General features: G+C 49.2%; 13 protein-coding genes across 13 annotated transcripts; 7 read left to right on the top strand and 6 right to left on the bottom strand.

Annotated features, from left to right (window-relative positions):
* Positions 1 to 79: 79 nt before the first annotated feature.
* On the bottom strand, positions 80 to 2,569 carry FPOAC1_008498 (uncharacterized protein; the record flags this gene model as incomplete). Its single annotated transcript, XM_044852939.1, has 1 exon — positions 80 to 2,569. The coding sequence occupies one exon, from the start codon at positions 2,567 to 2,569 to the stop codon at positions 80 to 82; it is 2,490 nt and encodes an 829-aa protein (XP_044705609.1).
* Positions 2,570 to 3,176: 607 nt separating this feature from the next.
* FPOAC1_008497 (uncharacterized protein) lies at positions 3,177 to 3,743 on the top strand (the record flags this gene model as incomplete). Its single annotated transcript, XM_044852938.1, has 2 exons — positions 3,177 to 3,404; positions 3,453 to 3,743. The coding sequence occupies 2 exons, from the start codon at positions 3,177 to 3,179 to the stop codon at positions 3,741 to 3,743; spliced, it is 519 nt and encodes a 172-aa protein (XP_044705608.1).
* Positions 3,744 to 4,487: 744 nt separating this feature from the next.
* FPOAC1_008496 (uncharacterized protein) lies at positions 4,488 to 6,467 on the top strand (the record flags this gene model as incomplete). The annotated part of the gene is made up of 2 exons (XM_044852937.1): positions 4,488 to 5,492; positions 5,541 to 6,467. The coding sequence occupies 2 exons, from the start codon at positions 4,488 to 4,490 to the stop codon at positions 6,465 to 6,467; spliced, it is 1,932 nt and encodes a 643-aa protein (XP_044705607.1).
* A 533-nt stretch (positions 6,468 to 7,000) lies between these two features.
* NUO78 (NADH dehydrogenase (ubiquinone) 78K chain precursor, 5-prime end) lies at positions 7,001 to 9,498 on the top strand (the record flags this gene model as incomplete). Its single annotated transcript, XM_044852936.1, has 6 exons — positions 7,001 to 7,115; positions 7,175 to 7,198; positions 7,251 to 7,302; positions 7,356 to 7,370; positions 7,424 to 9,328; positions 9,381 to 9,498. The coding sequence occupies 6 exons, from the start codon at positions 7,001 to 7,003 to the stop codon at positions 9,496 to 9,498; spliced, it is 2,229 nt and encodes a 742-aa protein (XP_044705606.1).
* Positions 9,499 to 9,779: 281 nt separating this feature from the next.
* On the bottom strand, positions 9,780 to 10,400 carry FPOAC1_008494 (uncharacterized protein; the record flags this gene model as incomplete). Its single annotated transcript, XM_044852935.1, has 1 exon — positions 9,780 to 10,400. One exon carries the CDS (start codon positions 10,398 to 10,400, stop codon positions 9,780 to 9,782), a length of 621 nt encoding a protein of 206 aa, XP_044705605.1.
* An 818-nt stretch (positions 10,401 to 11,218) lies between these two features.
* ATG37 (Autophagy protein 37) lies at positions 11,219 to 12,215 on the bottom strand (the record flags this gene model as incomplete). The annotated part of the gene is made up of 3 exons (XM_044852934.1): positions 11,219 to 11,792; positions 11,844 to 12,141; positions 12,200 to 12,215. The coding sequence occupies 3 exons, from the start codon at positions 12,213 to 12,215 to the stop codon at positions 11,219 to 11,221; spliced, it is 888 nt and encodes a 295-aa protein (XP_044705604.1).
* A 1,074-nt stretch (positions 12,216 to 13,289) lies between these two features.
* Positions 13,290 to 14,270, bottom strand: FPOAC1_008492 (uncharacterized protein; the record flags this gene model as incomplete). The annotated part of the gene is made up of 1 exon (XM_044852933.1): positions 13,290 to 14,270. The coding sequence occupies one exon, from the start codon at positions 14,268 to 14,270 to the stop codon at positions 13,290 to 13,292; it is 981 nt and encodes a 326-aa protein (XP_044705603.1).
* A 949-nt stretch (positions 14,271 to 15,219) lies between these two features.
* Positions 15,220 to 16,841, bottom strand: FPOAC1_008491 (uncharacterized protein; the record flags this gene model as incomplete). Its single annotated transcript, XM_044852932.1, has 3 exons — positions 15,220 to 15,701; positions 15,782 to 16,380; positions 16,426 to 16,841. The coding sequence occupies 3 exons, from the start codon at positions 16,839 to 16,841 to the stop codon at positions 15,220 to 15,222; spliced, it is 1,497 nt and encodes a 498-aa protein (XP_044705602.1).
* Positions 16,842 to 17,154: 313 nt separating this feature from the next.
* Positions 17,155 to 17,688, top strand: FPOAC1_008490 (uncharacterized protein; the record flags this gene model as incomplete). The annotated part of the gene is made up of 1 exon (XM_044852931.1): positions 17,155 to 17,688. The coding sequence occupies one exon, from the start codon at positions 17,155 to 17,157 to the stop codon at positions 17,686 to 17,688; it is 534 nt and encodes a 177-aa protein (XP_044705601.1).
* A 425-nt stretch (positions 17,689 to 18,113) lies between these two features.
* Positions 18,114 to 18,590, top strand: FPOAC1_008489 (uncharacterized protein; the record flags this gene model as incomplete). Its single annotated transcript, XM_044852930.1, has 4 exons — positions 18,114 to 18,152; positions 18,202 to 18,407; positions 18,468 to 18,517; positions 18,568 to 18,590. The coding sequence occupies 4 exons, from the start codon at positions 18,114 to 18,116 to the stop codon at positions 18,588 to 18,590; spliced, it is 318 nt and encodes a 105-aa protein (XP_044705600.1).
* Positions 18,591 to 19,820: 1,230 nt separating this feature from the next.
* On the top strand, positions 19,821 to 22,374 carry FPOAC1_008488 (uncharacterized protein; the record flags this gene model as incomplete). Its single annotated transcript, XM_044852929.1, has 4 exons — positions 19,821 to 19,928; positions 20,051 to 20,134; positions 20,187 to 21,797; positions 21,847 to 22,374. 4 exons carry the CDS (start codon positions 19,821 to 19,823, stop codon positions 22,372 to 22,374), a joined length of 2,331 nt encoding a protein of 776 aa, XP_044705599.1.
* A 784-nt stretch (positions 22,375 to 23,158) lies between these two features.
* On the bottom strand, positions 23,159 to 23,983 carry FPOAC1_008487 (uncharacterized protein; the record flags this gene model as incomplete). Its single annotated transcript, XM_044852928.1, has 3 exons — positions 23,159 to 23,332; positions 23,395 to 23,811; positions 23,861 to 23,983. The coding sequence occupies 3 exons, from the start codon at positions 23,981 to 23,983 to the stop codon at positions 23,159 to 23,161; spliced, it is 714 nt and encodes a 237-aa protein (XP_044705598.1).
* An 803-nt stretch (positions 23,984 to 24,786) lies between these two features.
* Positions 24,787 to 26,687, top strand: FPOAC1_008486 (uncharacterized protein; the record flags this gene model as incomplete). Its single annotated transcript, XM_044852927.1, has 3 exons — positions 24,787 to 25,454; positions 25,521 to 26,528; positions 26,579 to 26,687. The coding sequence occupies 3 exons, from the start codon at positions 24,787 to 24,789 to the stop codon at positions 26,685 to 26,687; spliced, it is 1,785 nt and encodes a 594-aa protein (XP_044705597.1).
* Positions 26,688 to 27,126: the final 439 nt, after the last annotated feature.

Raw genomic sequence — 27,126 nt, 5'->3', positions numbered from 1 at the left:
TATCATGTCTAAGATCAAATACTACGCCTATCCTTCCCAACCATCGAATCCAATTCGCATTTTCCTTGAGAACTGGCACTTAAGCTGCGTCTCTAAATACCCCCATAGGACCAGCAAGTTTGGTAAACATCTCGTCCCTTTCCCCCTCAGGGGTACTCAGAATAGTTACCGCACCTCCAGCTCCGATCCTCCAGACTTCTCTGGGCTCAGTCTCGCCATTTTCAGCAGGGGCCTCCTCGTCATCCCATCGGAACATGGTCCGAATTGTAACACTCCAGTCCCCTGCACCGGTGACATCCATATATCCAACGACACCAGAGTACAGACTTCGCTCGTGGTGACCCTCGATAACCTGTAGAAGCTCGCAACTGCGCTTCTTTGGCGCTCCTGTCATACTTCCAGGAGGAAGGGCTGCAGCAAGAGCATCTAGGCCGGTGTATGGACAGTGTGAATCAAAGCTACTTCGGCGAGCGCCACGGGGCTTATTGCCATTACGTCCAGGAAGTTGACCGTTAACGACAGTAATCATCTGGAAGACAGTGGCATACTCTTCCACCTTCATCAAATCAGGGACTGTAACATGGCCAACACCACAGACGCCATGCAAATCGTGTCGTACAAGATCAACGATCATGAGATTCTCGGCCACTTCCTTGGGCACATGCAGAATCTTCTCAGCCTGTGCCAGCGTCGAAACAGCTTCCGACTTGCGGACTGTGCCCTTCATTGGTCTCATCGAGCAAAGCCCGTTACTGTCGTGACGCATGAAACGCTCAGGGGAACAGCTGAGCATTGTAGCGCCACCAAGTCGGATAAATGATCCGAAAGGGGCTGGCTGTCGATTTCTGAGTGTCTGGTAGATATGCCAAGGGCTTCTCTCATCGTTGCGAGAACGAGGCCTTTCCATAGTTGTTTGTGACGTGAGGCAAAGCTCATACGACTCTCCTGCTGCAATGAAGTCCTGACACACGCGGACCTGCTCTTCATATCTGTCGGGCTGTGGTGTTGTGATACTGACCCGCTTGTGCTGAACAGAGTGGTCATTGCTATGTCCGTTGCTTGTGTTTGATGGTATTTGGGAGATGCATCGTTGAACTCTTTCCGTCATTCTTTCAAGCCACAGGTCGTCTGATCCTCGGGGTTTCAAGTTTTGGACGTGTGCCACACCGGCTCGATGATCCAGAACAATGCTCTTGGTAACCCATGCTAAGCAGATATCAGGTCTCGCATGACCCCTATTTTCCGGTACCATCTTCTTCTCAAGGCCGTGTAGACCCATCTCATAAGTGATAAAGCCCATGAAGCCGCCTTTGAAGGCGGAGTCTGACTGATCAAATCCAGAGGGATAGCTTCGCCTCTCCCAGAAATCCGAGATGATTTCCCAAACCTTGACTGCGCCATTTTCGAGACTCACAGTCTGAGTTCTATCGGTACCGCTAGCTGCTGCCGGTAGTCGGACTGTCACAAAGTCATCCAAGACATTGTACTCAACCCGCAATGCCTCTTCGACTTCTAGAGCGATAATGCTGTTAAGGGCCAATGCATCTCCGTTCTTTGAACTCGACGAGTCTAGAATGGCAGATTCTCCCTCGGCCAATCCCAGTGCTTCGACGATCTCTGGTACGCCAACTCCTTGGGGTAGAGGAATTGTGTTGTGTGTATACTCTGCTGTTTTCGCAAAGTTTCGCAGGGACGTCGTTTCGCCATGTGACGTAGACCACCAGTCTCCTGACAGTCGCTCCTTATGCGCAGCCGCAGACTCCAGATGGTTTGGTGGTGAGAGAGTCTGAATCTCTAGTAACGGCCCCTGTACATGTCGTCCGTGGTCCTTGTTCCATTGAATGGCGGCCTGAAACCAGTTGATGAGTACACCATGTGCGTTCTTTTCAGTGCATACGGATTCCGGATGATATTGGAGACCCCAGAACGGTTTTCTGAGATGCCGCACACCCTGAAGAATTTGTTCTCGTCGACCATCGTCTCTGAACTCTGTCGCCCAGGCCAGAGGTGCAAACTCGGAGGTCGGATTCCAACGATCCTTATCCTGCCATCCATCGCTGTACTGACCAATATCAACGCACAGGCTGTGATATAGAGTAGCCTTGAAAGGTGGCACTTGACAAAAGATATCCTCTCCCTGGTGCTCAATCTCTCTTACCATGCCATGGATACCCCTCTTCAGCCTTCTCACAGCTCCGCCATGCGCAGCCAAAAGGCTCTGGAAACCAAGACAGATACCCAAAACGGGCAATTGAAGATGCTCAGGGAGATTCCAGAGCAGATTGAAAGCCCCGACATCCTCTGGGTTAAGCGGAGATCCGGGGCCAGGGCCGCAAACTACTGCGTCGAATTGTGGGAGATTAATGAGAAATTCTTGCTCTGTCCATCTTGCAGGTGTGTCGTTTTCATCCAGTCTGTCGATAACCGAAAGATCAATTCTTATGACAAATATCTCTGCGCCGAGAAGTGTTCGGAGAAGGGAGACAATATTATTTGTGAACGAGTCATAGGCGTCAATGAAGAGAATCCGCTTAGGCTGTTTGGCCGAGGGTTCAGGGCCTGTGGCCATATTTTGGGAGGAGAGTCAATGTATCAGAATTGTTCAAGTGAGTTTGAAAAGGATAAAAAAAGACTCCGGTGACGATGCTGTGGATAGAAGGTAACAAAATCCAATAAACTTCGTTCTCGGCGTTCGATATCGAAATTCGAAATCTTTTGCCGCCACAAACCGGAGCTGACTCGGAATCGACGCCGTTGAAGCCACAGCACTTGCAGACGTTGAGTTAGTTGATTATCAGGCGATCGGATGCCAAAAGTATTAAAGTTCGATCTGCTGTTGTTTGATTTTAATTTGAGTCTTGTTAAAAAATGCCAGAAAAGAAGATAAACTCGTGATAAATTCATGTCAATGTGCTCGTCATCGCCGGAGAAAATGATTGAATTTCTTATCAATGCAGGCACTGAAGTGAGGTATCTTTGTACTCAAGAATCCCTGCCAATAACGTCTAAACACCATCACAAATTTTCAGCTTAGTCTTGCCGGTAATGCTCCTCTCAGGCATATCTTATTCATTGCTCTGGACATTTTGACCAGATCGGCCTCTTTCGTTTTGCTTTTGCCACACCCATCTGGGAATTTGTCGTGAGCCAGTTTTGTAAGGTTGTTATGATATCTGATGGCGTCTCTGACATCAGAGTCGCCGACGCCAGGCCGCATTGCCCGAACACTTATCCTTCTTTTTGTCAAAGCAAGTCGCCATAAGATTTTGCAAAGATTTCTTCCAAAACAGATTGGCCTTCTTCACATATCTGACACTTGCATCAAGGCTACACAAGGCGGAAACTTGTCTGGAGCCTTCGCCATACAATTTGTCGCTAGCTACACATCCATTCCCGTACCAAAGGTACATTATGCCTTCATATAAAAGGGAACATCGTACATCATAATGCAGCATATCAAGGGGAAAATGGCGGTGCATGGTTGGACAAGTCGCTCCGATGAATCAAAACCGCGAATATTGGAGCAATTGCGTGGCATGGTGGTCGAGCTTCGCTCTGTCAAACCCCCAGAAGGGACAAAGGTTAGCAGTGTCGAGGGCGGGCCTTTCTATGACTGCCGGCTACCGTCAAGGCTCTACTGGGGTCCCTACGCCAGCGTCCACGAGTTCCATGGGGCGCTGATTGATAACATTCCCTGGGATGTCGACTACACCAACTACCCTGACCTTGTTGGACTCTTTTAAATTCTACCGGCAAGCAGAAAACGAGCTAGTTCTCACCCATGGCGACCTGGGCAGCCTCAACATTCTGGTTCGGGGGACTGAGTTGTAGGTATAGTGGACTGGGAGACAGCAGGATGGTTCCCGGCTTACCGGGAATACACCACAGCGAAATATGTGAACCCAAACAATATATTTTGGGCAAATGTGGTTGATAAATTCATAACACCCATGCCAGAGGATTGGAGGATGGATTCCATAAGACGCAAATATTTTGGTGACATGCCAGACGTTGAGTCTCGTGAATGATCTCGCCGGGCATGATTATGTGAAATATATAAGAACCCAAACTGAGGATTGTTCTCGTCGGACTGAATAACAGAAGTAAAATGACGGAAGTTATATCGCGGGCCGGTTCCGTCTTACAGGCACCCGAACTAGTGGGGTTTTGGCATTACCGAAGCTGTCAGAAAGACCGATGGTGGGGGCCGACGCCGAAGCTCCGAGGTGATGTCAAGATAGACGACAGTAACCGTCAACAATTGCCACTTTTGTCAGCAACTGTCACAATCTATTACCATTCATGAGGCAATGGGACTGCGCCTTTGGGTATATACTTACAGCAAATGATTCCAAATGCATGAATATTTCTTTTAACCTCGCCTTCTGCCCGTCCATAAATTCCCGCCATTGATGCTCTGTCGCAACGCCCTCCGCAGAGCTGTACCGCGCTCACAACCAACTTCACAACTACGACGAATCAAACAAATGGCTGCTCACATCTCCAACGGCAATGGCTCATTGTCGCCTGCGTCTGGATACGAAGGCGCAACACTAGAGGACCTCCCCAAGTCATGGCATTTTACCGAATCCCTTCCTGCCGATTCCATATTCCCGACACCTGCCGACTCTCACAAGACACCTAGAGACCAGATAGGCCCCCGACAAGTGCGCAATGCCATATATACCTGGGTGCGCCCCGAAGAACAGAAAGATCCGGAGCTTCTAGCTGTCAGTCCAGCCGCTCTGCGCGATCTGGGGATCAAGTCTGGAGAAGAAATGACAGACAACTTCAGGCAGATGGCAGCGGGCAACAAGTTGTATGGTTGGGATGAAGAAAAGCTCGAGGGTGGCTACCCTTGGGCGCAATGTTACGGAGGATTCCAATTCGGACAGTGGGCTGGTCAGCTTGGCGATGGCAGAGCTATTTCCCTCTTCGAGTCAACTAACCCTTCCTCTGGCGAGCGATACGAGCTTCAACTCAAGGGTGCCGGTCTGACGCCTTACTCGCGATTTGCCGACGGTAAGGCTGTTCTACGATCCAGTATCCGAGAGTTTGTTGTTTCAGAGGCGCTCAACGCTCTCAAGATTCCCACCACAAGAGCGTTGTCGCTCACGCTGCTGCCGGATTCCAAGGTTCGCCGAGAGCGAATTGAGCCAGGTGCCATCGTTTTACGGTTTGCGCAGTCCTGGTTACGCCTTGGTAACTTTGACATTCTGCGTGCAAGAGGAGATCGCAAGTTGATTAGACAGCTTGCTACATACATTGTGGAAGATGTCTTTGGCGGCTGGGAAAAACTGCCTGGTCGGCTGGAAAACCCAGACAAGCCTGCTGATTCTCCATCACCTAAGCGAGGGGTGGCTGCCGATACTATTGAGGGCACAGATGGTTCTGAGGAGAACCGCTTCACAAGGTTCTATCGCGAGGTCGTGCGTCGCAATGCCAAAGTGGTGGCTCACTGGCAAGCTTATGGATTCATGAACGGTGTCTTGGTAAGTAACCTGTGTTATAATTCTTGACATGGTGCTAACGTGCAGCAGAACACAGACAACACCTCCATCTACGGATTGTCGATAGACTTTGGTCCATTTGCTTTTATGGATAATTTTGACCCTGCATACACACCAAACCACGATGATTATGCGCTCCGTTATAGTTATAGAAACCAGCCTACCATTATCTGGTGGAACCTTGTTCGTTTTGGCGAGGCCATCGGCGAGCTGATGGGAGCAGGTGCAAATGTTGATAATGAGACCTTTGTTACAGAGGGCGTCAAGAAAGAGCAAGAAGAAGAAATTGTGGCAAGGGCTGAAAAGCTCATCACACAAGCTGGAGAAGAGTTTAAGGCTGTGTTTCTTGCAGAGTATAAGCGACTTATGACCACTCGCTTGGGTCTCAAAACGCACAAGGATACTGATTTCGAGGTGCTTTTCAGCGAGGCCCTTGACACCATGGAAGCTTTGGAGCTTGACTTCCACCACTTCTTCCGCCGCCTGAGCAAGATTAAGTTGCAGGATTTGGCCACTGAAGAAGCCCGCAAGGAGAAGGCCTCAGTCTTCTTCCACAAAGAAGGCCCCCCGACCATAACAACTGAAGAAGATGCCCGAGCACGCCTTGCCATCTGGCTAGAGAGCTGGCGGGAGCGCACCATCGAGGATTGGAAAGACGACGGAGATAATGTATCGGACGCAAAGGACCTCGAAAGAATCAATGCGATGAAGAGGGTGAATCCCAACTTCGTGCCTCGCGGTTGGATTCTTGATGAACTCATCCAGCGCGTAGAGAAGGACGGCGAACGAGACGTGCTGAACCGTGTCATGCACATGGCCCTCAATCCGTTCGAAGATCGCTGGGACGGCGAAACTTTCGACGGAAAGACGTACAACGGCGACAAGGACGAGGAACTGCGATGGACGGATGATCCCCCTCAATCCGAGCGAGCTATGCAGTGCAGCTGTAGCTCATAGGTAGAGATAGAGCGATTTCTAATAAACAAACACACACGTGCAGTTGCGTGATGCGCAATATCTACAAGCTATCTTAAGAATTGGTGGTATGTTACGACCGGCGGTAAGAGGCAGCGGTCATGGAGATTGGTTACTCTTCCATGCTTCCATAAACGGCGTAAAAATATTCATCTTGAACACAAGATAGAGGTAGACTCGACTGAAGCAACAGTTCTACCGAAGTAGTCCTGTCGCGCAAGCTCACCTACAATAAAGTGTGCCCGTATACAATTTAATTTGGTAGAAGAAAGAAAAAAAATTCGAAAATCTCGGCGCGAATTGTGGAATAAGTGGTGTTGGGTCTGAGGCTGCGGCCTGAGGCAGATAGAAAAAGACGCTGACCAATGAGCATTAACGTAAATTAATCGCGGACTAGCGCCACTAAATCCATCACCCGAACAGCAGGTTCCCTTCCTAGACGTCAACGACTGAGCATATATTCGCCTCCAGCGACCCTGTAACCATTTTCATCTTCACTCCGTCAAGGCGACGCGATGCTCCGAAATACTCTAGCACGTTCGGCTTGGCGGACGAGCCGGCGGGCGGTCAATGTCTCGCGAACCTTCGCGACGACAAGCCAGCGCCCGGCCGAGGTGGAGCTGACAATTGGTGAGCATCTTTGTGTATAGAGCCATTGAAGGTTCAAGGAAGGCTAATACTGTTGCTAGATGGAAAGAAGGTCTCTATTGAAGGTATGCTTTAATGCTTGGGCGGCTTGGTCGACGTCTTCTGACAGAATTTCAGCTGGTTCTGCCCTTATTCAAGCCTGCGAGAAGGCAGGTTCAACAGTCCCTCGGTAAGTCAAGACAGTCGTGGCGAGTTTGGATGACCTGGCTAACTTAAATATAGATACTGCTACCATGAGTACGATGCCTCCGAGTCCTCCTACGATCGATATATCGCTGACAATGCTTCAGGAAGCTTATGATTGCCGGTAACTGCCGAATGTGTCTGGTGGAGGTTGAGCGAGCACCGAAGCCCGTTGCCTCATGTGCTTGGCCCGTACAGCCCGGTATGGTTGTCAAGACCAACTCTCCCCTTACTCACAAGGCCCGTGAGGGTGTTATGGAATTCTTGCTGGCCAACCATCCTCTTGACTGTCCCGTCTGTGATCAAGGTGGTGAGTGTGATCTCCAGGACCAGTCTATGCGTTACGGAGCGGACCGAGGCCGATTCCACGAGGTTGGCGGCAAGCGAGCTGTAGAGGATAAGAACATTGGTCCCTTGATCAAGACTTCCATGAACCGATGTATTCACTGCACCCGATGTATTCGATTCTCCAACGATATTGCTGGTGCCCCCGAGATGGGCTCCACCGGACGTGGTAACGATATTCAGATTGGCACCTACCTCGAGCAGAACCTGGACACCGAGTTGTCTGGTAACGTTATCGACCTGTGCCCCGTTGGTGCCCTTACCTCCAAGCCATACGCTTTCCGAGCTCGTCCCTGGGAGCTGAAGCATACCGAATCTATCGACGTTCTGAACGGTCTCGGCTCCAACATCCGTGTGGACTCCCGTGGCCTCGAGGTCATGCGTATTCTCCCCCGACTTAACGACGACGTGAACGAGGAGTGGATCGACGACAAGACTCGATTTGCTTGTGACGGTCTTAAGACTCAACGACTTACCATGCCTTTGGTCCGCCGTGAGGGTCGCTTCGAGCCCGCCGACTGGGAGGAGGCTCTCACCGAGATTGGCCGTGCTTACCAAATTAAGAACCCCCAGGGTAACGAGTTCAAGGTCATTGCTGGCGCTCTGACTGAGGTCGAGTCTCTGGTCGTTGCCAAGGATATGGCAAACAAGCTTGGCTCTGATAACCTGGCTCTCGATACCCCTACTGGCAGCCAGCCTCTTGCCCACGGTGTTGATGTTCGATCCAACTTCCTTTTCAACTCTCAGATCTGGGGAATTGAGGAGGCCGACGCTATCCTGATTGTTGGCAGCAACCCCAGACATGAAGCCGCCGTTCTTAACGCCCGTATCCGAAAGCAGTGGCTCCGATCCGACCTCGAGATTGGTCTCGTTGGTGAGACATTTGACTCCACCTTTGAGTTCGAGCACTTCGGTGCTGATCACGCTGCTCTCAAGACTGCTCTCTCCGGTCCCTTCGGCGAGACCCTGAAGAATGCCAAACGACCCATGATCATCGTCGGCTCTGGTGTCACTGACCACGCTGATGCTAAGGCTTACTACGAGACCATTGGTGCTTTCGTCGACAAGCACGCCTCTAACTTCCGAACTGAGGAGTGGCAAGGTTACAACGTCCTTCAACGTGAGGCTTCTCGTGCTGGTGCTTTCGAGGTTGGCTTCACTACTCCTTCGGCTGAGGTTGCCCAGACCAAGCCCAAGTTTGTCTGGCTCCTTGGTGCCGACGATGTCAACGAGGCCGATATTCCTAAGGATGCTTTCGTTGTTTACCAGGGTCACCACGGTGACAAGGGTGCCCAGATCGCTGATATCGTGCTTCCCGGTGCTGCTTACACTGAGAAGGCCGGTACCTACATCAACACTGAGGGTCGTGTTCAAATGACTCGAGCTGCCACTTCTCTGCCTGGTGCCTCGCGAACTGACTGGAAGATCCTCCGAGCTGCCAGTGAGTTCCTGGGCGCTCCCCTTCCTTACGATGACGTCGCCATGGTCCGAGACCGCATGGTCGAGATCAGTCCTGCTCTGGCTGCCTACGACGTTGTTGAGCCCGTCGCCCTCCCTGCTCTGAGCAAGGTTCAACTTGTGGACCAGAACAAGGGTGCCAAGGTTTCCGGAGCTCCCCTTAAGAAGGTTATCGACAACTTTTACTTCACAGATGTTATTTCACGAAGGTATGTAAACTTGATTTGTCATGTACCGGGGGCCCTCTAACAATCTCTCTAGCTCTCCCACAATGGCTCGCTGCTCAGCGGCCAAGGCTACTGGCGATGCCAGGACAAACTTTATGGCTCCTGGTATGGAGGAAGATAAGCCTATGGGTCAGGTCGAGTATGGCGTATAGGGTGGTGGATGTAAAAGAATAGAAAGATCTGCTTTGTTTTATTGCGCCTGGGAAGTTCGTAGTATGTACATATTGGACGTCTGACAGAGGGCTGAAGGTAGATAAGTCGAATACCTAATTCCTTCACTACGATGTGTAAAATTGCTGTTTCACATCTTCCTCTTTCGATTCACATTTGGAAGGAACATGAACATGTTCCTGTCACAGGCCTTCTTTGATGCCCCGTCGACGTACTTGACTGGTGAGAGCTGGGTTTGTGGTGCAGGTTCAGGAGCCGGTTCCTAGTTGGCTCTGCGAGCCTGTTCCTGTCCGAGTTGTTCTTTCTTAATTTCTGCTTCGATATTTGCCCGATATGCAGCCAACTCTGCATCACGAGCTCCCGCCATTTGGGCAGAATGCAATACAAAACTCATCATAGCGTTGGCCTGGCACTCGCGCAGTGTTCGATTGGGCCCTTCAAATGATGGTTTAGGGATTTGTAGCGTGTCCAGGTAGTTATCCGAATTTGGCTTGGCTTCCATGTTTGCGATCATGGTGTTCAGTTGTTCGGGCTCAACGCCGCGTGGGATGTCTGGTGCAGTTGTACCCTCTATATTGTCGAGGAGTTCATAGCGCCGTCCATCTTGAAGGATGCGCTCGCGCTCACGTACGCACAGCGCGAGGAAGTTTTCGTTGGTGCTGGTGGTGTGAGTATCAAGGCCTTCAAGCTCTGCTTGTAAAAGCTCGAGCTTGGTGGTCGAAGTGACGTCGCACAAGGTTTCATCCTGGCTTATAGGACGGAAGATGGCGGGTGCGATGGTCGATAACGGGGGGATGATGGCGAGGCCGTCTGGGTCAGGAATATGTTTTGGAAATTCCAGGCGTTCCGAGCCCGAGCCGCGGCGATCAAGCTGCTGCGCCATACTTCTTATTTTTATGGTTGATGATTACGCTATTCTTTGAAGAAACGAGGGTATCAAGGCGTGGTTCATTTGCGGCTGCATGCAGTTGACGTTGCACAGCGGCCAATGTTTGAGATGAGTGGGTTAAGAGAGACGAGAGAAGGGTCGGTGTAACATAAAGGAGGATAGCTGCGTCTGCACCTGCATAAGTGGAAGTTGAAGAAACCAGGATTTGCGATGGGGCTAATGTTTTGTACCTACCTACTAAGGTACCTACCTAGGTAGGTAGGCAAACAAAGAACAAAGCGTCAACAAACTCCGAGAGGAGGTACTTAGGCTGCCAGGCAGAAATGGATGGCTCCTTGGAGATAAAATCATTCTGAAATTAATAATTCCGAATACACGCAATGAACGGAAAGATCGGCTCTAGTAAATGTATAAACAGGGTTCAATTAGGGTAGTAGTTTCGCGATAATACTCCAAGCATGATATCAGGTACTGAGTACATGTCCTTGATACACAATAACCACCCACTTCTTATAAATACAATGCTGACCCAATACTCCTTTAAGCGCCTTTCAATGTGATTAACTTGTATCCAGAGACAATCATGGTTTGAGTGCTTGTCTGTTACTGAAATCGATACCAGCAGGCATCTAAATACGCCCATATATGATCAGGTGCATGCTGGACTAGCCTGCATAGCCTAGAAGAACCCATAGACAAAGACTCCCATTATTGGGAGAGTTTCACCGACGCTGGGCCTGGATAATCAAACGAGGGTTGTTTGGTGTGAATCTTGAGAGTAGAGACCGCCGAACGGCAAGTTGCCCGAGCTATCACCCTCGTGAAGGCAAAACGTTTCGAACATATTCTCTTAGTAGCCTGACACCCGCTCTAACAAGGTCTTCGAGTCGACGATCCTTACGCCTCCTCAACCATAATAGAACGACAGATAGAATAACGAGGTCGGCAAATATATGTTTGACCAATAACCAGGCAAACCACTTGACCCATGCTTGAAGGCTTCGCTCCTTCTTCGCTCGCCACTCTCGACCCGTTGTAATTTGTTCTCGTAACGCAGCTACCTCAGCGGACATGGTGGTTAATGCTCGTTCCACCTTTCGCTGCCAGCGACCACTGCTTCGATCATTGAGTGGTACATCAACTTCGTCGTCTTCGAGGTCTACCTGTCGCTGAGACCGTAGTTCCGCTTCGTCATACTCGCTCATCGGTCTCAATTCTTTTAGAGGGCCTTCGCCATCGCTCGCTTGCTCGGGTTCTTGTTGAGGCTGGTGTGCGCCGGCGCCAGTCGATTGGTTGGCTCTCGGCGACGATAAAGACGAGCTTGGACTGTTGTTCTTAATCTGATTCCAGACGAATTCGAGTTCAGACACAAGTTCCTCGGCGTCCCTGGTAGACCCACGTTAGCTGACTGTATTTTGAGTTGAAGAAAGCGCCTACGGTGTCGTCGCATATCGATGCATCGTATCTATTAGCGCCTCGATATATCTCCTCTTTGACTCTGTCCGGCTCAATCCTTTTTGTAGGTTCCACGCATCCCATTTGTCTTTCTCGCGCTGTAGTTCGTCGGATGCCAATCCTGAGGCAGCAGTCGGACGTTCCATTACACCATCAACATCACCCTCCATTGCCTGCTTATAGAGTCCATAAAGTCGGAGTCGATCGGTCGGCGGTGGTCTTGATGCGCCAGTTTTGGGTATCTTTTTAACGGTGTTGAGAGCGTGTACAAACACGCGATCTAATTACACGTCAGCCACCACCTTACGTTTGAGCACTGGTTGTACAATACGACATACCCACTGAATCCGCCATTTTGGCGGCTATGTTTTGTTAAATGAAAACGACTTGCGACACGCAAGTTGCGGCCGATGAGAAGGAGTGGCAATGGCGTCGAGGTCCAAGTCGAGCTTCGATATGGGGGTCCTTTATCGGACCTTGAGCCGTCCGGACCGCGGCTTGATGGCCGAGATAACGGAACCCCACAAGCCAAGAAGGGAAAGGAGAACAGCAAAGTCGAATTTGAAGGAAGACAATTGATCCTATGTATCAAGAAAGAATTAAGTAAGAGAGAGAGAACAAGAGTAAAGATAGAAGGCAGCCAAAGAAACGCCTAGTCGCCCGTGTATTATGACTCCATTAGGGAAAGAAAGGAGGGTCTTCCGAACTAAGATGATGGATGGATTAACACTCGATCAGAAGCAATTGGATGATGAAATGATGCGAGATCTTGCCCTGGGCCGGGACCTGTGGAGGACCTCGGCGCCCACGGGTAACGGGCTAGGTACCTACCGATGGATGGAGCTCGGAGGATACGCTTTCAGGGCCGTCTCCACTAGAAAAGGCACGTCCCCAGGGGGAGGGGATGACATCTGGGGATTCGGCAACAGCCCGTACAAAGATGATGGATGTTTACCTACTAATTAATTAATACTCAAATACCTAGATATGACATGGCATCCATTATAACTCGTTGCAGTTTGTATAAGTCATGTGAATTGTGTTTCTCTATGCGTGCATCTTTACACATCTCTCATTCGCTTACCAAGATCTCATCAACACGGATACCTAAATGTCGTGTTTTACCTTGTACCGAGCTTATTCTCCCCTCCTTTGAGCGGTTCGAGATCTCGGGATCTGGAAACCAGCCCCTGCATACCTTAGTACTAACATATGTCCTCACGAACCGAGACACGTGAAGATTAAATAAGTAGTGTATCGGGTATCAGAAACATTGACCTGGACGAAATGAGTAAGTCACTTTAAGCTCCTCAGAATATAGTTCTTAAATTACTTATTTCTATACCCTAACACTGAGGACGCCGTTTTTTGGCCCCTGCCACCTACCAATGTATGTACATTGGATCAACTTTAATGTCAGAAGCTAGATTATTCTTTGCGGGCTTCCACCTTTTCCTCTATCCATTGCTTCTTCTTAGCTTCGTATACTTTCAAGAGTTTCCTATTTTCCAGTGCTTGTAGCGCTGCCTTTCCACCTGCGTCAGCCTTGCGCTTACCAACACCACATCCCATGTATTTGTTTGTTTCTCCCCACCCGTCAAGATAAACCCCAATAGCGAACAGTGGGAGGCCTGTGTCCTTGTCTTTTTTCTTGCATGGCATGTCTTCGTACCGGATTTTGATTCCGGGCACTGATATCGCTGCGCTCAGGCGACCTTTCGCATTCTGCTCTGTTAAGGGTAACGCCTCGTTTTCGGGCTGCGTAGGTTGTTCTTGTTTCGTGTGAGATCGCTGAGCGATGTGCTTTGCTTGGGCTATTGTTTTTAGACAACTTTCTGCTAGCTTGATCTGGTCTTTGATTGTACGACCCCATAGCATCTTGAGCCAAGTAACGGCGTTTGCGTTTCCCTGAGGGTGCGATTTGACGACTGCTCCAACGTATGCCTCGAAAACATCGCCTTGAAGCTTGATGACGTCCCTGCTGTTCTTCTGTGTTCGTAGCAGGACTGTCATCTTGCCGATGTCTTGGGGCAATTGCGTTTTGTGTTCCATGCCATATTCTCGGTAGTACCCAGCAAGAGTGCTATTTCGAACCAGTTGCTCGCGGATTTGGCTGCACTGGCCTGATGGGAGATGCGGAAAGGTCTCGAATATGAATTCTGTAGAAACCATTTCAAGTGTCGCGTCGCCGTACCATTCCAATCTCTCCCAGTTTGGGCCTACAAGCCCAGGGTGCCTGAAGACTTGCTCTTCAAGGTCGGGGCTGATTGGTGGGAGAGGTGGCAGACTGTCAGGTACTTCTGCGGAAGACCATCTCGAGATACCTGGCGCGACAGAGGCAACAGCAACAGCACCCTGCACGCGCTTGCGTGGCTCCTCTTGTGAGTCCTCCGCTGGTCTTTTTGACATACTGTATGTAGCCTGTAGTAGAAAATTTAGCCTTCTAAATGTTAGGGTGTAAAGACAAGTAGTCTAAGAACTACATCCTGAGGAGCATAAAGCGACATACTGATTTCGTCTCTTCCAGTGGTCAATTTTTCTGATAGGGGATTGAAGCCGAAGCAAAGGTTTCCGCAAACCGTGATCGCGAGGTCACGTGACAATAAAAGGCAACAGCAAGATTATCTCGCCGTCAAGCTGACTGTCCGGCTAGAGGGTGCCAGAAAAGGGTCTCTGAGCTTTATAAAGGATACAAAAATAAGTAGCCCATGAATCATGCTCCAAGCAGCATAAACTGACCTACTAATTTCGTCTTTTATATTCTTACCGGCCAATTATTCTGATACTCTGAGGTCTGGACACATACTTCACCCGCTATGTAAACCTGCTGCTCGTTAGCATCTAATACGGGGAGCCCCTAAGATTACAATACCTATGCAAATTGTAAAATGGTACGCATGAAGCTGTCATAATCATAATGTAAGTAAGCACTTGCTTGATCTGGGTACCTTTCAAGAAGCAGAACTTAGCGCAATGAGAATATATGTATTTTTGAACTGCTTTATACCAGACTGCATTGAAGAATTACATCCGCAAGTTTCATAAGTTGATTGACAAGGCCTGGTATTGATCTTCTGGCCTTGCAAAGACCAGGCAGCCCCATCCCCAAACGTCCCTACGCACTTTCCGTTGATGCTCGCGCCGTGGGCATGTGAACAGTCCTCCAATAATAGAACATGAGGATACTTGCTTAAGACACTCAATATTTCTGACATCTTGCACGGAATGCCCCAGATGTGAGTGAGCATTACCGCCTTGGTACGCGATGTTATTTTCCTTTGCAATGCTTCGGAAGACATATTGCCATTCTCATCAACGTCGACAAAAACTGGTTGAATGCCGAAGTGCATCGCAGGTGCTACCGTTGCGTGGAAGCCATAAACGGAAAACAAAACCTATGAAGGAAGATCTTAGCGTTCATAAAAGCCCACAGAGTGCCAGAGACTTTACCTCGTCCCCAGGCAGGCATCAGATTGCAGGCGAAGTATAGGCCACTCAGAGCATTAGACCCTGAATTGTGAAGTAAAGCAAACCATGTCCCTTCACCCAAGCTCTGTTTGAACTCCGTCTCAAACCCGGCAAAGACTCCGTCGTTCCCGTAAATCAATATTGTAGTTCCAAGCTGGTCCAATACCTCATGACGAATGTTTTGTGAAATCACTGGCCAGTCAAATGCTGAAATAGGATCCCCAGAATTCGCAATCTGAGCGATATCCTGCGCCGTTTGAGGTTCGAACTTGGGCTCCCATGAGGACCGAATCTTTTCAGATGTGTGAGTAACTTTGAGGCCAAATCCGAGTGTCGTTGGTATTCGGAAGAAGGTCTTTCTTCCCTGACTTCCTGAGCAAAGTTCAGTAGCATTTGACTGATTGAAACTGATGGAGGGGCACAAGTCTTGGTTTACTCCTGAGACACGGAACCGCTTGAACCCACACAGGCCGTGAGCCATTGGCGATCTCCCAATAGCTGGCCGTCCAGAAGACGCAAGTCCCACGAGTCATCTTTTGGTACGGCGTACAGGCCATTGAACTTGAATGCATGACGAAAGAATAGACCAGTCAATCTTGCGACTGTGATACCACGTTCCTGTGCCGGATTGAGGGAACCAACGTGTGAGCGGAAGGTTTCCCAGAAGAGGTCCTCTAAGTCTTCTCGTTGTTCATCATACACCCATTCGCCTTTCTCAAAGTCGAATCTTCCCAACACGGTTTCGAGGCCCCACAAGGCGCATCCAAAGGGAAGTATGGACCCTTCTGCCCAGTCAATGACACCTGAAAGCTTGCCTGTGAGGGGATCAATGATTATGTTGGTATCGCATAGATCGCCATGGTTCAAGCACCATGGAATAGCAGAATCAAAGACAAATTGAAGGTTGTCTTTGCAGTAAGAAACGAGAGGTTGGAAGCGAGGAGGAAGCGATTCAGCAAGAGTCTGGAGCTTTTGTCGAAAGTCTAGTCGCTTGATAAGAACAGTTGAAGAGTCGATGGGAACTCGACTATTCCATGCTTGAGAAAAGAAGCTAAAATATGTTAGACATGAGTTCATTTACTATGATAATACTGACTGAGCCAAGTCCTTGACAGTCTCTTTCTGACGTGGAACCACATCCCAACTTGTGGTTCCGGAAGAATGCAGTAAAAGCGAATAGTTTACGCCCACCAGTAGTTGCATGGAATATATCAAGACGGTTGGATGTCCAGGGATCGAATCAAGTTTTTTAACTTGGGGAACCCAATCTCCGTGCATTTGATGAGCATGCTTGATGATATCGAGATCAAGGGGCGAGCGTTCAGCGCGGAATTGGATCACAAAGTCATCACCTCTGACAGTGTAGCTGAAGGCACCCTGTGGTGACGCTTGTCGAATGTCGCATCCAAGGTAGCTTTGCGCGAACTTGTTGCACTCTTCCTGTGATAATGAACAATATCGGCTAAAGAAAGTCGAGATACGCTCCTGGCTAGTATGGCGAACGACCGACATCGGTATAGGTAGATATTATGGCGGGACTGCTTCCTTCTGTTCCTTAGGAAGAAAAAAGGTTGAGGTGCGTCTAATGCACGATATGGAAAAGTTAAATACGCGACACCAGCTCCAATGAGTGCTTGTGTATATAATGGAGGGCCGCCCTCTTCTGTGTAACCCACAGAACTTTCATTCTACATCACCTTCCATCGCTGCTCAGAATTGGACATCCTGAAATTTTCTTCCAGACTTCTCTCTCACTACCTACCGAAAACCCTAGAAGAACACTTGAGTTTTATCAAACAATCTTAATCGTCTCATCCATATCGACATGGAATTCCTAGGCATGTCTAAGGCTGATATCCAAACCTGGGCTCTATCGTCGCCAATCTACCAACCTGCTGACAAGATTACTGTTGGGGCCGCCATTATCCGCGAGGATAATAAAGGCAATAAGCATATCCTGATCTTAAAACGAGCTGCCCACGAAGCTTATTACCCTGGTGTATTTGAGATACCAGGAGGCAAGGTTGATGAGACAGACCCTTCAATTTACGATGCCATATCCCGCGAAGTGGCCGAAGAAACAGGACTCACTATCTTAAAGGTCGTCAGCTCATTGAAGCCTTTCTCATATACTACTGAGAAACAGGTCGGTCAGGGACCCTCTATTAAAACAATTCGCAAGGTTGCCTTGCAACTGAGCTATCTGGTCCAAGTACATCAAGGAGAGGACTTTACAGTTAACCTAAATGAGCACTCTGAAGGTGTTTGGATAACGGCCGATAAGCTATATACCATACCAATGACAGAAGAAATGCGAAAGTTGGTTTTAGAGGCATTCGATGCGACGTGGGAGCGTTAAGGCAGAGTTGAGGTTTCTAGCCAAAGAATGATAGACTATGGAGATAGAGCACTGAAGCCAAACTTATTAATCCGGCTTGGTATTATGATTTCTCGTTTGTGAATGTTGGTTAAAGTTGCATAGCTCACCCTGCAGTCGCGCAGAAGGTGTAGCAGCTCATCTCAGGCATCAACCATAAGCTCCAGCAGAGGACCCACTCTGAGAGAGCCAAGTAGGAAGGTAGGTACCTATCAAAAACGAATGACACTTTATGGATTGTATTATTATTGGTCCGTTTGGAGTTGCTCTTCAAGCTTCCGACCCGCTTCTTATTCGGAGTGGCCAATCGGGGATTTTGTTCAACTTTTGCGTAGACTTCATACGAGACGTCAATTCAAGCAGTAGGAAAGTTGACAGGAGCAACATTTAATGTCAACCACGTCAAGATGAGTGTCCCACGCGCGCGGATATTGGATCTTATGAAGGTGATTCTATCGAACCCGAAGTGGTCTTTCTCGTGCTAACATTCTACAGGCGCAATGCCAGGTCTTTGCGACTTCCTACAACCCGGAGGGCATTCGCATGGGCAACAAGATCCTGCGACAACGACTACGAGGACCAGCCATGGCAACATACTACCCTCGAAAGACAGCGACGATACAAGACCTTAAGCGCGAATTTGGGCCAACCCTGGCAACCTGGGATGAGGCAGAAGAGGATCGATTCGAGTACATTGAGGAGTAAGCTGGAAACTGCAACCTTTGAAATAGGTGCGAAAATGCTGACGATTTTGACTTCAGGCTCAAGCTTCGTGGAAAGAGTGCGCCCAAGAAGAAGAAGGGTCCCCCAGGTATGCATCTGCGACTCACCAACGCAAGCAAGTTCCTAACAACTTTCCAGCTCCTACCGGCAAGAAGCGATAAATCAGACAATAAATGTAATGACAAATTTGATATCGATCATGGCGACTTGGGGAATCTCAGGGATCGCCTACAAACAATGAACGACATCTCGATTTTACGACTCCTTGTGTATAGTACTGGGGCAGTGATGACGAGGAAAGCCAAGACATTTGTGGCTTTCTCTTCAGTATGTACAATTACTTGTATTACAACAAAAAATGCATTGTTCAATTCCCGATTAGGAAAGTTTGTCTGTACTTAGACCTGTTGCTTGTTCAATTGCTAAGTACGTCCGACTACGAAAAGGATATCCATGTCTTGATCCGCTGAATAGCCTAGCCAACTCATAAGTGTTAGAATATCTTAGGTGTTGCGAGCAGCAGAATGGCGACCGCAACATTTTGTGGCAGTCAAGTAAAGTCGTTGGACATAATACCGCAGCGAGAGCTTTTTCTGGATTCGCAAGCCTTGTCTCACAATCTGTGTCCGAGTTGTTTGTACTTGACAATTCAGGCTGACGCACTCATTGACATTTTCGTCTCCTAGCACCAGAAAGAACTTCCAGCTGACGATCTCTGTGTATAGGTAGGTACCTACTACCTGTAGGAGGTAGGTACTAAGGTAATTTATATTAACCATGCGAAGAATATCAAGATCGGCATGAACGCTTCACATCCACGTTGGATAGCTTTCATCAAGAAGGGTTTCCCAGAAACATCTTGCTAGACAAGTGCAGAAGACTCAGTCCTACGATTCACAGGTATTCAGAGAAGCAGTGATCAGATCACGGTAACTTCAAGCTCCAGGGCACCACTGCGCACTTGAAAACCACCTAAAAGTCCCTATTTTGTCTGTCGGTACCAGCTGCAGGTGATATTTCTAGCAAAAGTGGAAGGAACAGAAGTGGCCAGGCTGCTCCTGTCGGCTGTTGGCACCTGCCACTTTACGCTCCTTCCATCTTCACTTTCCTTCCACTTGGCCTGCCGAAAAAGCTGCGTCAGTGATTAACCTCCACTCCCCTTCCGTTACCATATCCTCTTCTCTTCCACCTCTTCACTCTCTTCTTCTTCTCCTTCACCACTCTCTCCTCAACACAATCAATCAGCCTCTTCTTGGTTCGTACATTCAGTACATTCACACTCTTTGTCTCACATTGCGTGTTACTTACGTCCACTCCCTCTACAATTCTTATCCGATTGCGGTCTCACCAGATTCATTGCATCAAAAGTTCATCCCAACCGGTGCAACATCATGTCTTCACCTGGGTATTCTCAGGGATCGCCTGAGAAGGCCAGCGCTGTCTTTACTGCTGGTGTGCAGGGCGAAACCTCAGGCAGCTCCCCACGTACCTCCATTCCGGTCAGTATACTTTTCTGTTAACTTTGTCGGCTCTATGGATTCGCCATATGCTGTCTTATATCACATACCATTTTCCTCTTATCTCTATTTTTGAAGGATAACTTACTGATGCAAACCCACAGAAGGAAACAGGTAAAACCAATTCTGCAAAGAAAAGCATCTCGGCCCTCACAACTTCAAAGCTTGCGAATCAAGGCCACCCAAAGGTGAAACTGGCCGTGTCACTCACGATATACAATTTACTAACCATTATAGAAGATGAAAATCAGTCACGATGACTCGACTACGGAACAGTCTTACCCTGTGGACAAACTTCTTGCCAAGCTCTCTGAGCAGGTTGTAGACCAGCAGCCCGACTCCCTCAAAGCGAATAATGAAGGAGTCAACTATGCAAGGATATTTGATCATGCGTCGTCAAGCAACTCCCTGCCCGTCACTCCTGCTACCGATGCCTTTCCAAGCACGGCTCCTACTACACGACCCGCCAGTGCTACTTTCGACGATGGTCGCAGCGAAAGCGACGAAGTGGTCCGTCTGAAGTTGCAGCTCGCCCAAGCAGAGAGCAAGATTTCTAAACTTGACCAAGAGTTGGCCGAAACCCGTGTCGTCAGGGTTGTGCCCGAGAATCCTGCTGTTGGATCCAGCAACCCATTGTACCCTACTCGTGAGAGTGCGTGGGGATCTCCGGACGATGCTCATTCCGATACAAGCGATGCCATGTCTGCTTCTACTTTCAATCGTACTCGAGAGATCTGGGGAAGCCACCCTGGTGCCTTCACCAACACACTTCAGGCGCCAGTCCCTGAACCAGCTCCTGGAAAATGGCTTGGGGGACGCGGTTTTAACCAGCCGTGCCCAGAACCTAGTGGTTCGCCTTATCCTACTATGGATGGCTTCCGCAGTGAGCGTCTGACCCCCGACGCAGAGATGATGCGACCTAACTACGGGCGCCGCGGCAACCGTATGGATAGTCGATTCAACTCCCCGCAGCCGTTTGGAACTGGTTACGGAGGAGGCTACAACAGCCCTGCCAATCAATCCGACTACATGGGCAGCCCTGTTCCTGTAGCACCTATGAATGCTCCCCAAGGGCTCGGACCTATGGGAGTCTATCCTCCCTATCCACCTCCTGCCGGAACACCTCTGTCACCTCACGCTTCTGAGTTCACTGCTGGTTCTGGATGGAAAAATGAGGTTGGACCGCATCCAATGTACCCACGCAGGGGACTGGACCCAAGAGATGTTGTGTCGCCCGAGGATCAGACGTATCTACCCCCAACTGAGCCATTAAACTATCGTCGTCTCCTGGACCGCAATGTCAACTGCAACTGGAAGTACATTGTCGACAAGATCGTCTGCAACAACGATCAGCAAGCCTCAATCTTTTTGCAACAGAAACTCAAGGTTGGAACTCCGGAACAAAAGTTTGAGATCGTGGATGCCATCGTAGCACAGGCATACCCCTTGATGATCAACCGGTTTGGCAACTTTCTGGTGCAGCGATGCTTTGAGCATGGCACACCTGACCAGGTCATTCACATTGCCGAAGCTATTCGAGGCAACACTTTGAGTCTCTCCATGGATCCTTTTGGTTGTCATGTTGTTCAGAAGGCGTTCGACTCAGTGCCAGAAAAATACAAGGCCATTATGGTTTCCGAGCTCTTGCGACGCATCCCAGAGACGGTCATTCATCGTTATGCCTGCCATGTTTGGCAGAAGCTTTTCGAGCTCCGCTGGACTGAGTCGCCCCCACAGATCATGAAGTATGTCAACGAGGCATTGAGCGGAATGTGGCATGAAGTGGCTCTTGGTGAGACTGGCAGTCTTGTGGTACAGAACATCTTTGAGAACTGTCTTGAAGAGGATAAGGTATGTTGAGTTGTACTTATCAAAGCTAATATACTAACTCTTTTAATAGCGTCCTTGTATCGAGGAGGTTCTTGCCAACATTAACATTGTGGCTCATGGCCAATTCGGTAACTGGTGCATTCAGCACATCTGCGAACATGGTGCTCCTCCTGACCGCAGTCGGGCTATTGACCACGTCATTCGTTATGCCGCAGAGTACAGCACCGATCAGTTCGCTTCCAAGGTTGTCGAGAAGTGTCTCAAGATCGGAGGTGCAGAGTTCCTCGGCCGCTACTTGGACCGAGTCTGTGAGGGTCGTCGCGACCGTACACGCATCCCACTCATCGACATCGCCAGCGATCAGTATGGCAATTACCTCATCCAATGGATCCTCAACAACGCCTCTCCTCAGCATCGCGAGATTGTTGCCGCTCATATCCGAAAGCACATGGTCTCCTTGCGAGGTTCCAAGTTTGGCTCTCGTGTCGGCATGCTCTGCACCAACCATGCTGTTGCAACTCGTCCCGGTCCTGGCGCCGGTCCTGGAATGAGTGGGCGCATGGGACCTGGTCCACGCTACAGCAACGGCTACCGTTAAATCATTTTATTCTTTGCCAATCGATCTCTTTTATCGCCATAGACAGTTTTCTGCTAGAGAAGCAGAGCTTTCCCCATTGCACTTTTTGTTTTGTTTTCTTTCATTGTCATGCACGTTGAGGAGCCCCTATCTGAATCACCGATCCTTCCACTCGTCAAGATCACGCAACAAACCAGAAGAATTTGTCGACCTTTCTTAAGAAACATCTTCCCACGCAAGTAATTTACAGATCACACGACATCCTACGCCCAGCTGGCTACTGCCTTCTCGGGTGCATTGGACACATTATGGTTATCGATTTTGCAATATGGAGAGGATGGTAGATACTAACCGCCGGCAGTCCTTGCAGAACTGACCTGTGTCACATTGTTTATGGGCTGCCGCCACTCTCACAGGATGGGCGGAACCATGTCTCATGGGGCACCATGGCCATACTTCTTCAGTCAATCTACGGGGATGAATGATGGTGGTCTAGAAGGGCTCCCTTGGAGGTCGGGGTGGGTTTATGAAGTTGTATGTCGTTTTTCTATGCGGATGCTGGGTTCAGGCGTCTTCCTATAGCACACGGGTCGTTACGGTAATCATTAAATTCCTTTTAATAAATGATGATGCTTTTATCACTCTCAATGGTCCAATTGTGCGCCACAATTGAGAAATGAGATAACTAGATCGCATTATATCAATCGTCTATCTATCTTGCTCGAATTCATAATGAAGCATGCCCATGGTTGCATGATCCGTAACGCCACCAATGCTATACAAATGACAAGACTTGATCATGTTTTCAATTTTCCTCTCGCGAAGTCCCAGCAGCAGAGGAAGCAACAAGATCGTCATGAAGGGGTGGAAACTCGGTGTCAAGTGCTTTTGGTAGGTCTACAAGAGTGGAAGCATCGGGGCTAATATCTTTCTCCCATGGCTTTCTTGGGGCAGCTCTGGTCCCGACAGGTTTCACGGCCTAGGTATATTTTAGTAAAGACAAATGGGTAGAAGGTCTATTGTATCTAGAGTTTAACTCACGGGATTCCTGATGATGGTGTTTGGTATTTGTCGAATTCCCGGCACAGGCTTGCCCTCCTGGATAAGTTTGATCATTTCGGCAAACCCCATCGGATAATTAGGCTGATCTTCTGAGCTGGATTGAGCTGCAGCGGCTTTTCTGTCGATATAGAGGTCAGTCTTTGGTGCGGCCTTCTGCCAGTCCAAAGCCGAGGCTGAAGTGGCATTGGCCTCTGTATGTTGACGGTATTCCTCTGGTAAGACATCCGGGGGCTGATAGTTTGTTTTGCTAGTCAACCAGCTTTTATAGGAACCGAAGTCGATGTTGACACCAATGCGCTGTGCATAATAGAAAATGCGAGCGTGAATAGCCATATCTGAAAGAGAGGCTTCGGGGTTTTGCTGGCCAGGTTCGCCAAGGATGGAGCAAAGGCCTGACTAGAGAGGTCTCAGTAAGTCTCGGAATAAGAATATGTGATCGGTTTACCATGAAGCTTTTGTCCTTGGTCCATGGATATGTATCAAAAGCAGTGAATATGGCATCATCATCCTTGAGAGCCCTGATGCGATCAGCTCCCGCAAGAGACTGAGAGGACTGCTGTTGGCTCATTGTGTTGATTGGATGTATCCAAATCTATTAGATTTCAGTAAGCTTCGCATCCAAAAACAGATACAAGTATGGAATTCCATCATGTCTATGCGCAAGGGGATGGTCATCTCACTAGGTACTAACATGTGAGAAAACAATCCCGGGGCTGGTAAAGCTCACAGGGCTAGCAAAGCTTGGCCTGTTCAGGACTTGGGTCAATCAGGTTGGGCAAAATGCTTGAAACAGCAGCAAGAGGTGAACCTCGGTTGAAGTCGGTTTTTAGACTAGATGAATGGGATTAAACTCAGGTCAGGTTCTATTCCGTTGGCTCACGTGGGGCGGACGGTCTAAGACGTGACCATGGGAATGAGAAATATCGGAATAAATCGCTGTAGGCAGTTCAGAAACAGTTGAATGAGTTTTCAATAAGAGAGAGCGAAAGAAGATATAAATTCCCATCAACATAACTTATTCAACTCCGGTATTCGCAGTGACTTATCAATAGCTGTAGTCCCAGAAGGGAAAGGTCGCGATAAGATAGTGTCATGCTTCTCCAGACCCACCCAAGACCAGCTTTCATCCACCATAACGAACCTCTCGCAACCTGGTCTTAAACCACCTACCTACGCGGTACGTATAGATTATCTATCACGGTCCTAGCTTCAGTGCAGTACTTCGACCTTTTTTCTGCCCCTCGCATGCAATCGCAGTCATTGTTTCCTTTGTTATCAGCCATTCCTTGACATTCTCGGGCATTCAAGTCTCTCTTCATCAACCACCACTCCCTGCCGGGTTAGCTCCAAGCTCCCCTGCCCGTCGCCCCAATGAATCGAGCTGCAGTCAAAACCCTTCGGACGACCTCTCTTTCGACCGTCCGCGCCCTCGCCCGAACCCCGCGTCGTGGCTTCTCCGTCTCCTCACCAGTCTTTTTTCGTCAATCTCGATCCAAGGCTGGCGCGCACGCTCGGAGCGCTCATCGCAACTCGACGAAAAACATTCCTCTAAGGTCCTCTATGTACTTCCGTCGCCTCCCCACCGCACTGCTTTCCAGTGTCGTCGTCGGATTAGGTGCCTGGTACTCCTACAATAACTCTGACCTTGCGCCTACTTCCACTTTTGGTGCTAACAGCCTCACGTCCACCCAAACGGCTGATGCGGTGCCGACTCGTACCGTCCTTGTAGTGGGCGCGGACGAACTCAGGCAGGGCACCATTGTTGGCGAGGGACCGATCTCCAAGGCTACTAGCGACGACGGTCGTCGCATTGTCGAGATGTTGACGCCCGATCAAGCTACACAAAAGCTACGTCGCCTTGAGCAGTCTTACTCCGTCAACCGAGGCCAAGGTGTTACTCGCTATGACTTGGTTCAACTACCCAGTAATGATCCAATTGAGGATGATCACGCCGAGAAGATCGTCCAGGTTCCTAGCAGGTCTTCTGTCGAGACTGACAACAGCGACTGGATGTTCTGGGGTGTCTTTGACGGCCATTCGTAAGTACTTGTTATAGGATACAGCTTGCGCAGTGCAATATCATGGGCCTTACTTACATATTTTAGAGGATGGACTACTTCTGCGACATTGAGGGAAAGCTTGATCAACTATGTCGCCCGTGAACTCAACGCTACCTACAAGCAGGCTTCTGGTGAGCTACCTTCTGAAGACGCGGTAACTCTGGCCATCAAGACTGGATTCAACAACCTGGATAACGAGATTGTTCACAAGAGTGTCGAGAAGGTGTTCAAGGGCGGTTCCAAGACTGTCGCCGCCGAGTTGTTACAGCCCGCTCTGTCCGGATCGTGTGCTCTATTGTCATTCTATGACAGCCGCAGCAATCTCCTGCGTGTTGCCTGCACAGGTGATTCCCGCGCTGTTCTAGGCCGTCGAGCGGCGAATGGAAAGTGGACTGCTACTGCTCTCTCAGACGATCAAACCGGTAGCAACCCTCAGGAGGTTGAACGCATGCGCAAGGAACATCCCGGAGAGGAGAACGTTATTCGCAATGGCCGTGTTCTTGGTGGATTGGAACCTAGCCGAGCATTTGGCGATGCTGTCTACAAGTGGAGCAGAGACGTCGCATACAAGTTGCGTGAGAATTTCTTCGGCCGTAGCCCATCGCCTCTTCTCAAAACCCCTCCATATGTTACAGCCGAGCCTGTAGTTACGACGACCAAGGTCAATCCCGAGAATGGTGATTTCCTTGTTTTAGCCACTGACGGTCTTTGGGAGATGCTCACCAACGAAGAGGTTGTCGGCCTTGTAGGCAAGTGGATTGAAACCGAGGGACAGTCTGGAAGCAACTCTCAGTTTGATGCTGCCTGGAACAAGATTTTCGGATCGTCCAAGACACCTCTGCCTGTAGAGGAGAGCAAGACTGCTGGGCCTGATGGCAACAAGACCCCTATTCGTGTTCAGCAGTGGGGTATCGACCCAGATGCCAAGGATCGTTTTACAGTGAAGGACAAGAACGTTGCTACACACCTCATCCGAAATGCTCTTGGTGGCAACAATGACGAACAGGTGTGCGCTTTGCTCACCCTGCCTTCACCCTTCTCGCGACGTTACCGGTAAGGAACCTCGTTCACAGTAATATGCGCCGTAACTAACAACTTTGTAGCGATGACCTGACTGTGCAAGTCATCTTTTTTGGCCATGGCAAGAAGACAGGTGAGATTACAGTCAATCTCGAGGCCACTGCCGGTGAAGGTGTCAAGGCGAAGCTGTAAGACAGCTATGTATGTGATATATTTTGGGTTTGTCTTAAGTCATGGTGCCAGGGTGTGATAACCAAAACAGTTGGATTCTGGAGTTTGGAGGCGTTTCGGAGGTTCTCGGCAAGCGAATGGCGATGCGTTTCCCTTGCATTGTTTGAGATACAACATTTGAGGCCATATACTCGGAGCAGTGTAGATAGGATCAAGGGAGTCATACTAAGGAATTAAATTAAAGCATCTTCTCCATGCTAGAGTGGTCCCTCTGACATTGAAACGTATCAGCCCGATTTGATACACATGAACCAAGGCTACAGTGCCAAAACAATCGGTTATAGTTTTCATCTATGTTGATTCTAATCGAGAAGGTCGCACAACTCCCAATAATGCTGAAACCCGTATTCCAATCCAAACAAACTCCACACCAGCCGCTGAAATCAGTCGCTATGGTTGA

The sequence above is a fragment of the Fusarium poae genome, chromosome 3, assembly GCF_019609905.1.
Source record: "Fusarium poae strain DAOMC 252244 chromosome 3, whole genome shotgun sequence".
Taxonomy (NCBI): domain Eukaryota; kingdom Fungi; phylum Ascomycota; class Sordariomycetes; order Hypocreales; family Nectriaceae; genus Fusarium; species Fusarium poae.
The sequence above is the reverse complement of the archived record's forward strand: the minus strand, read 5'-3'. Positions and strand labels throughout refer to the sequence as shown.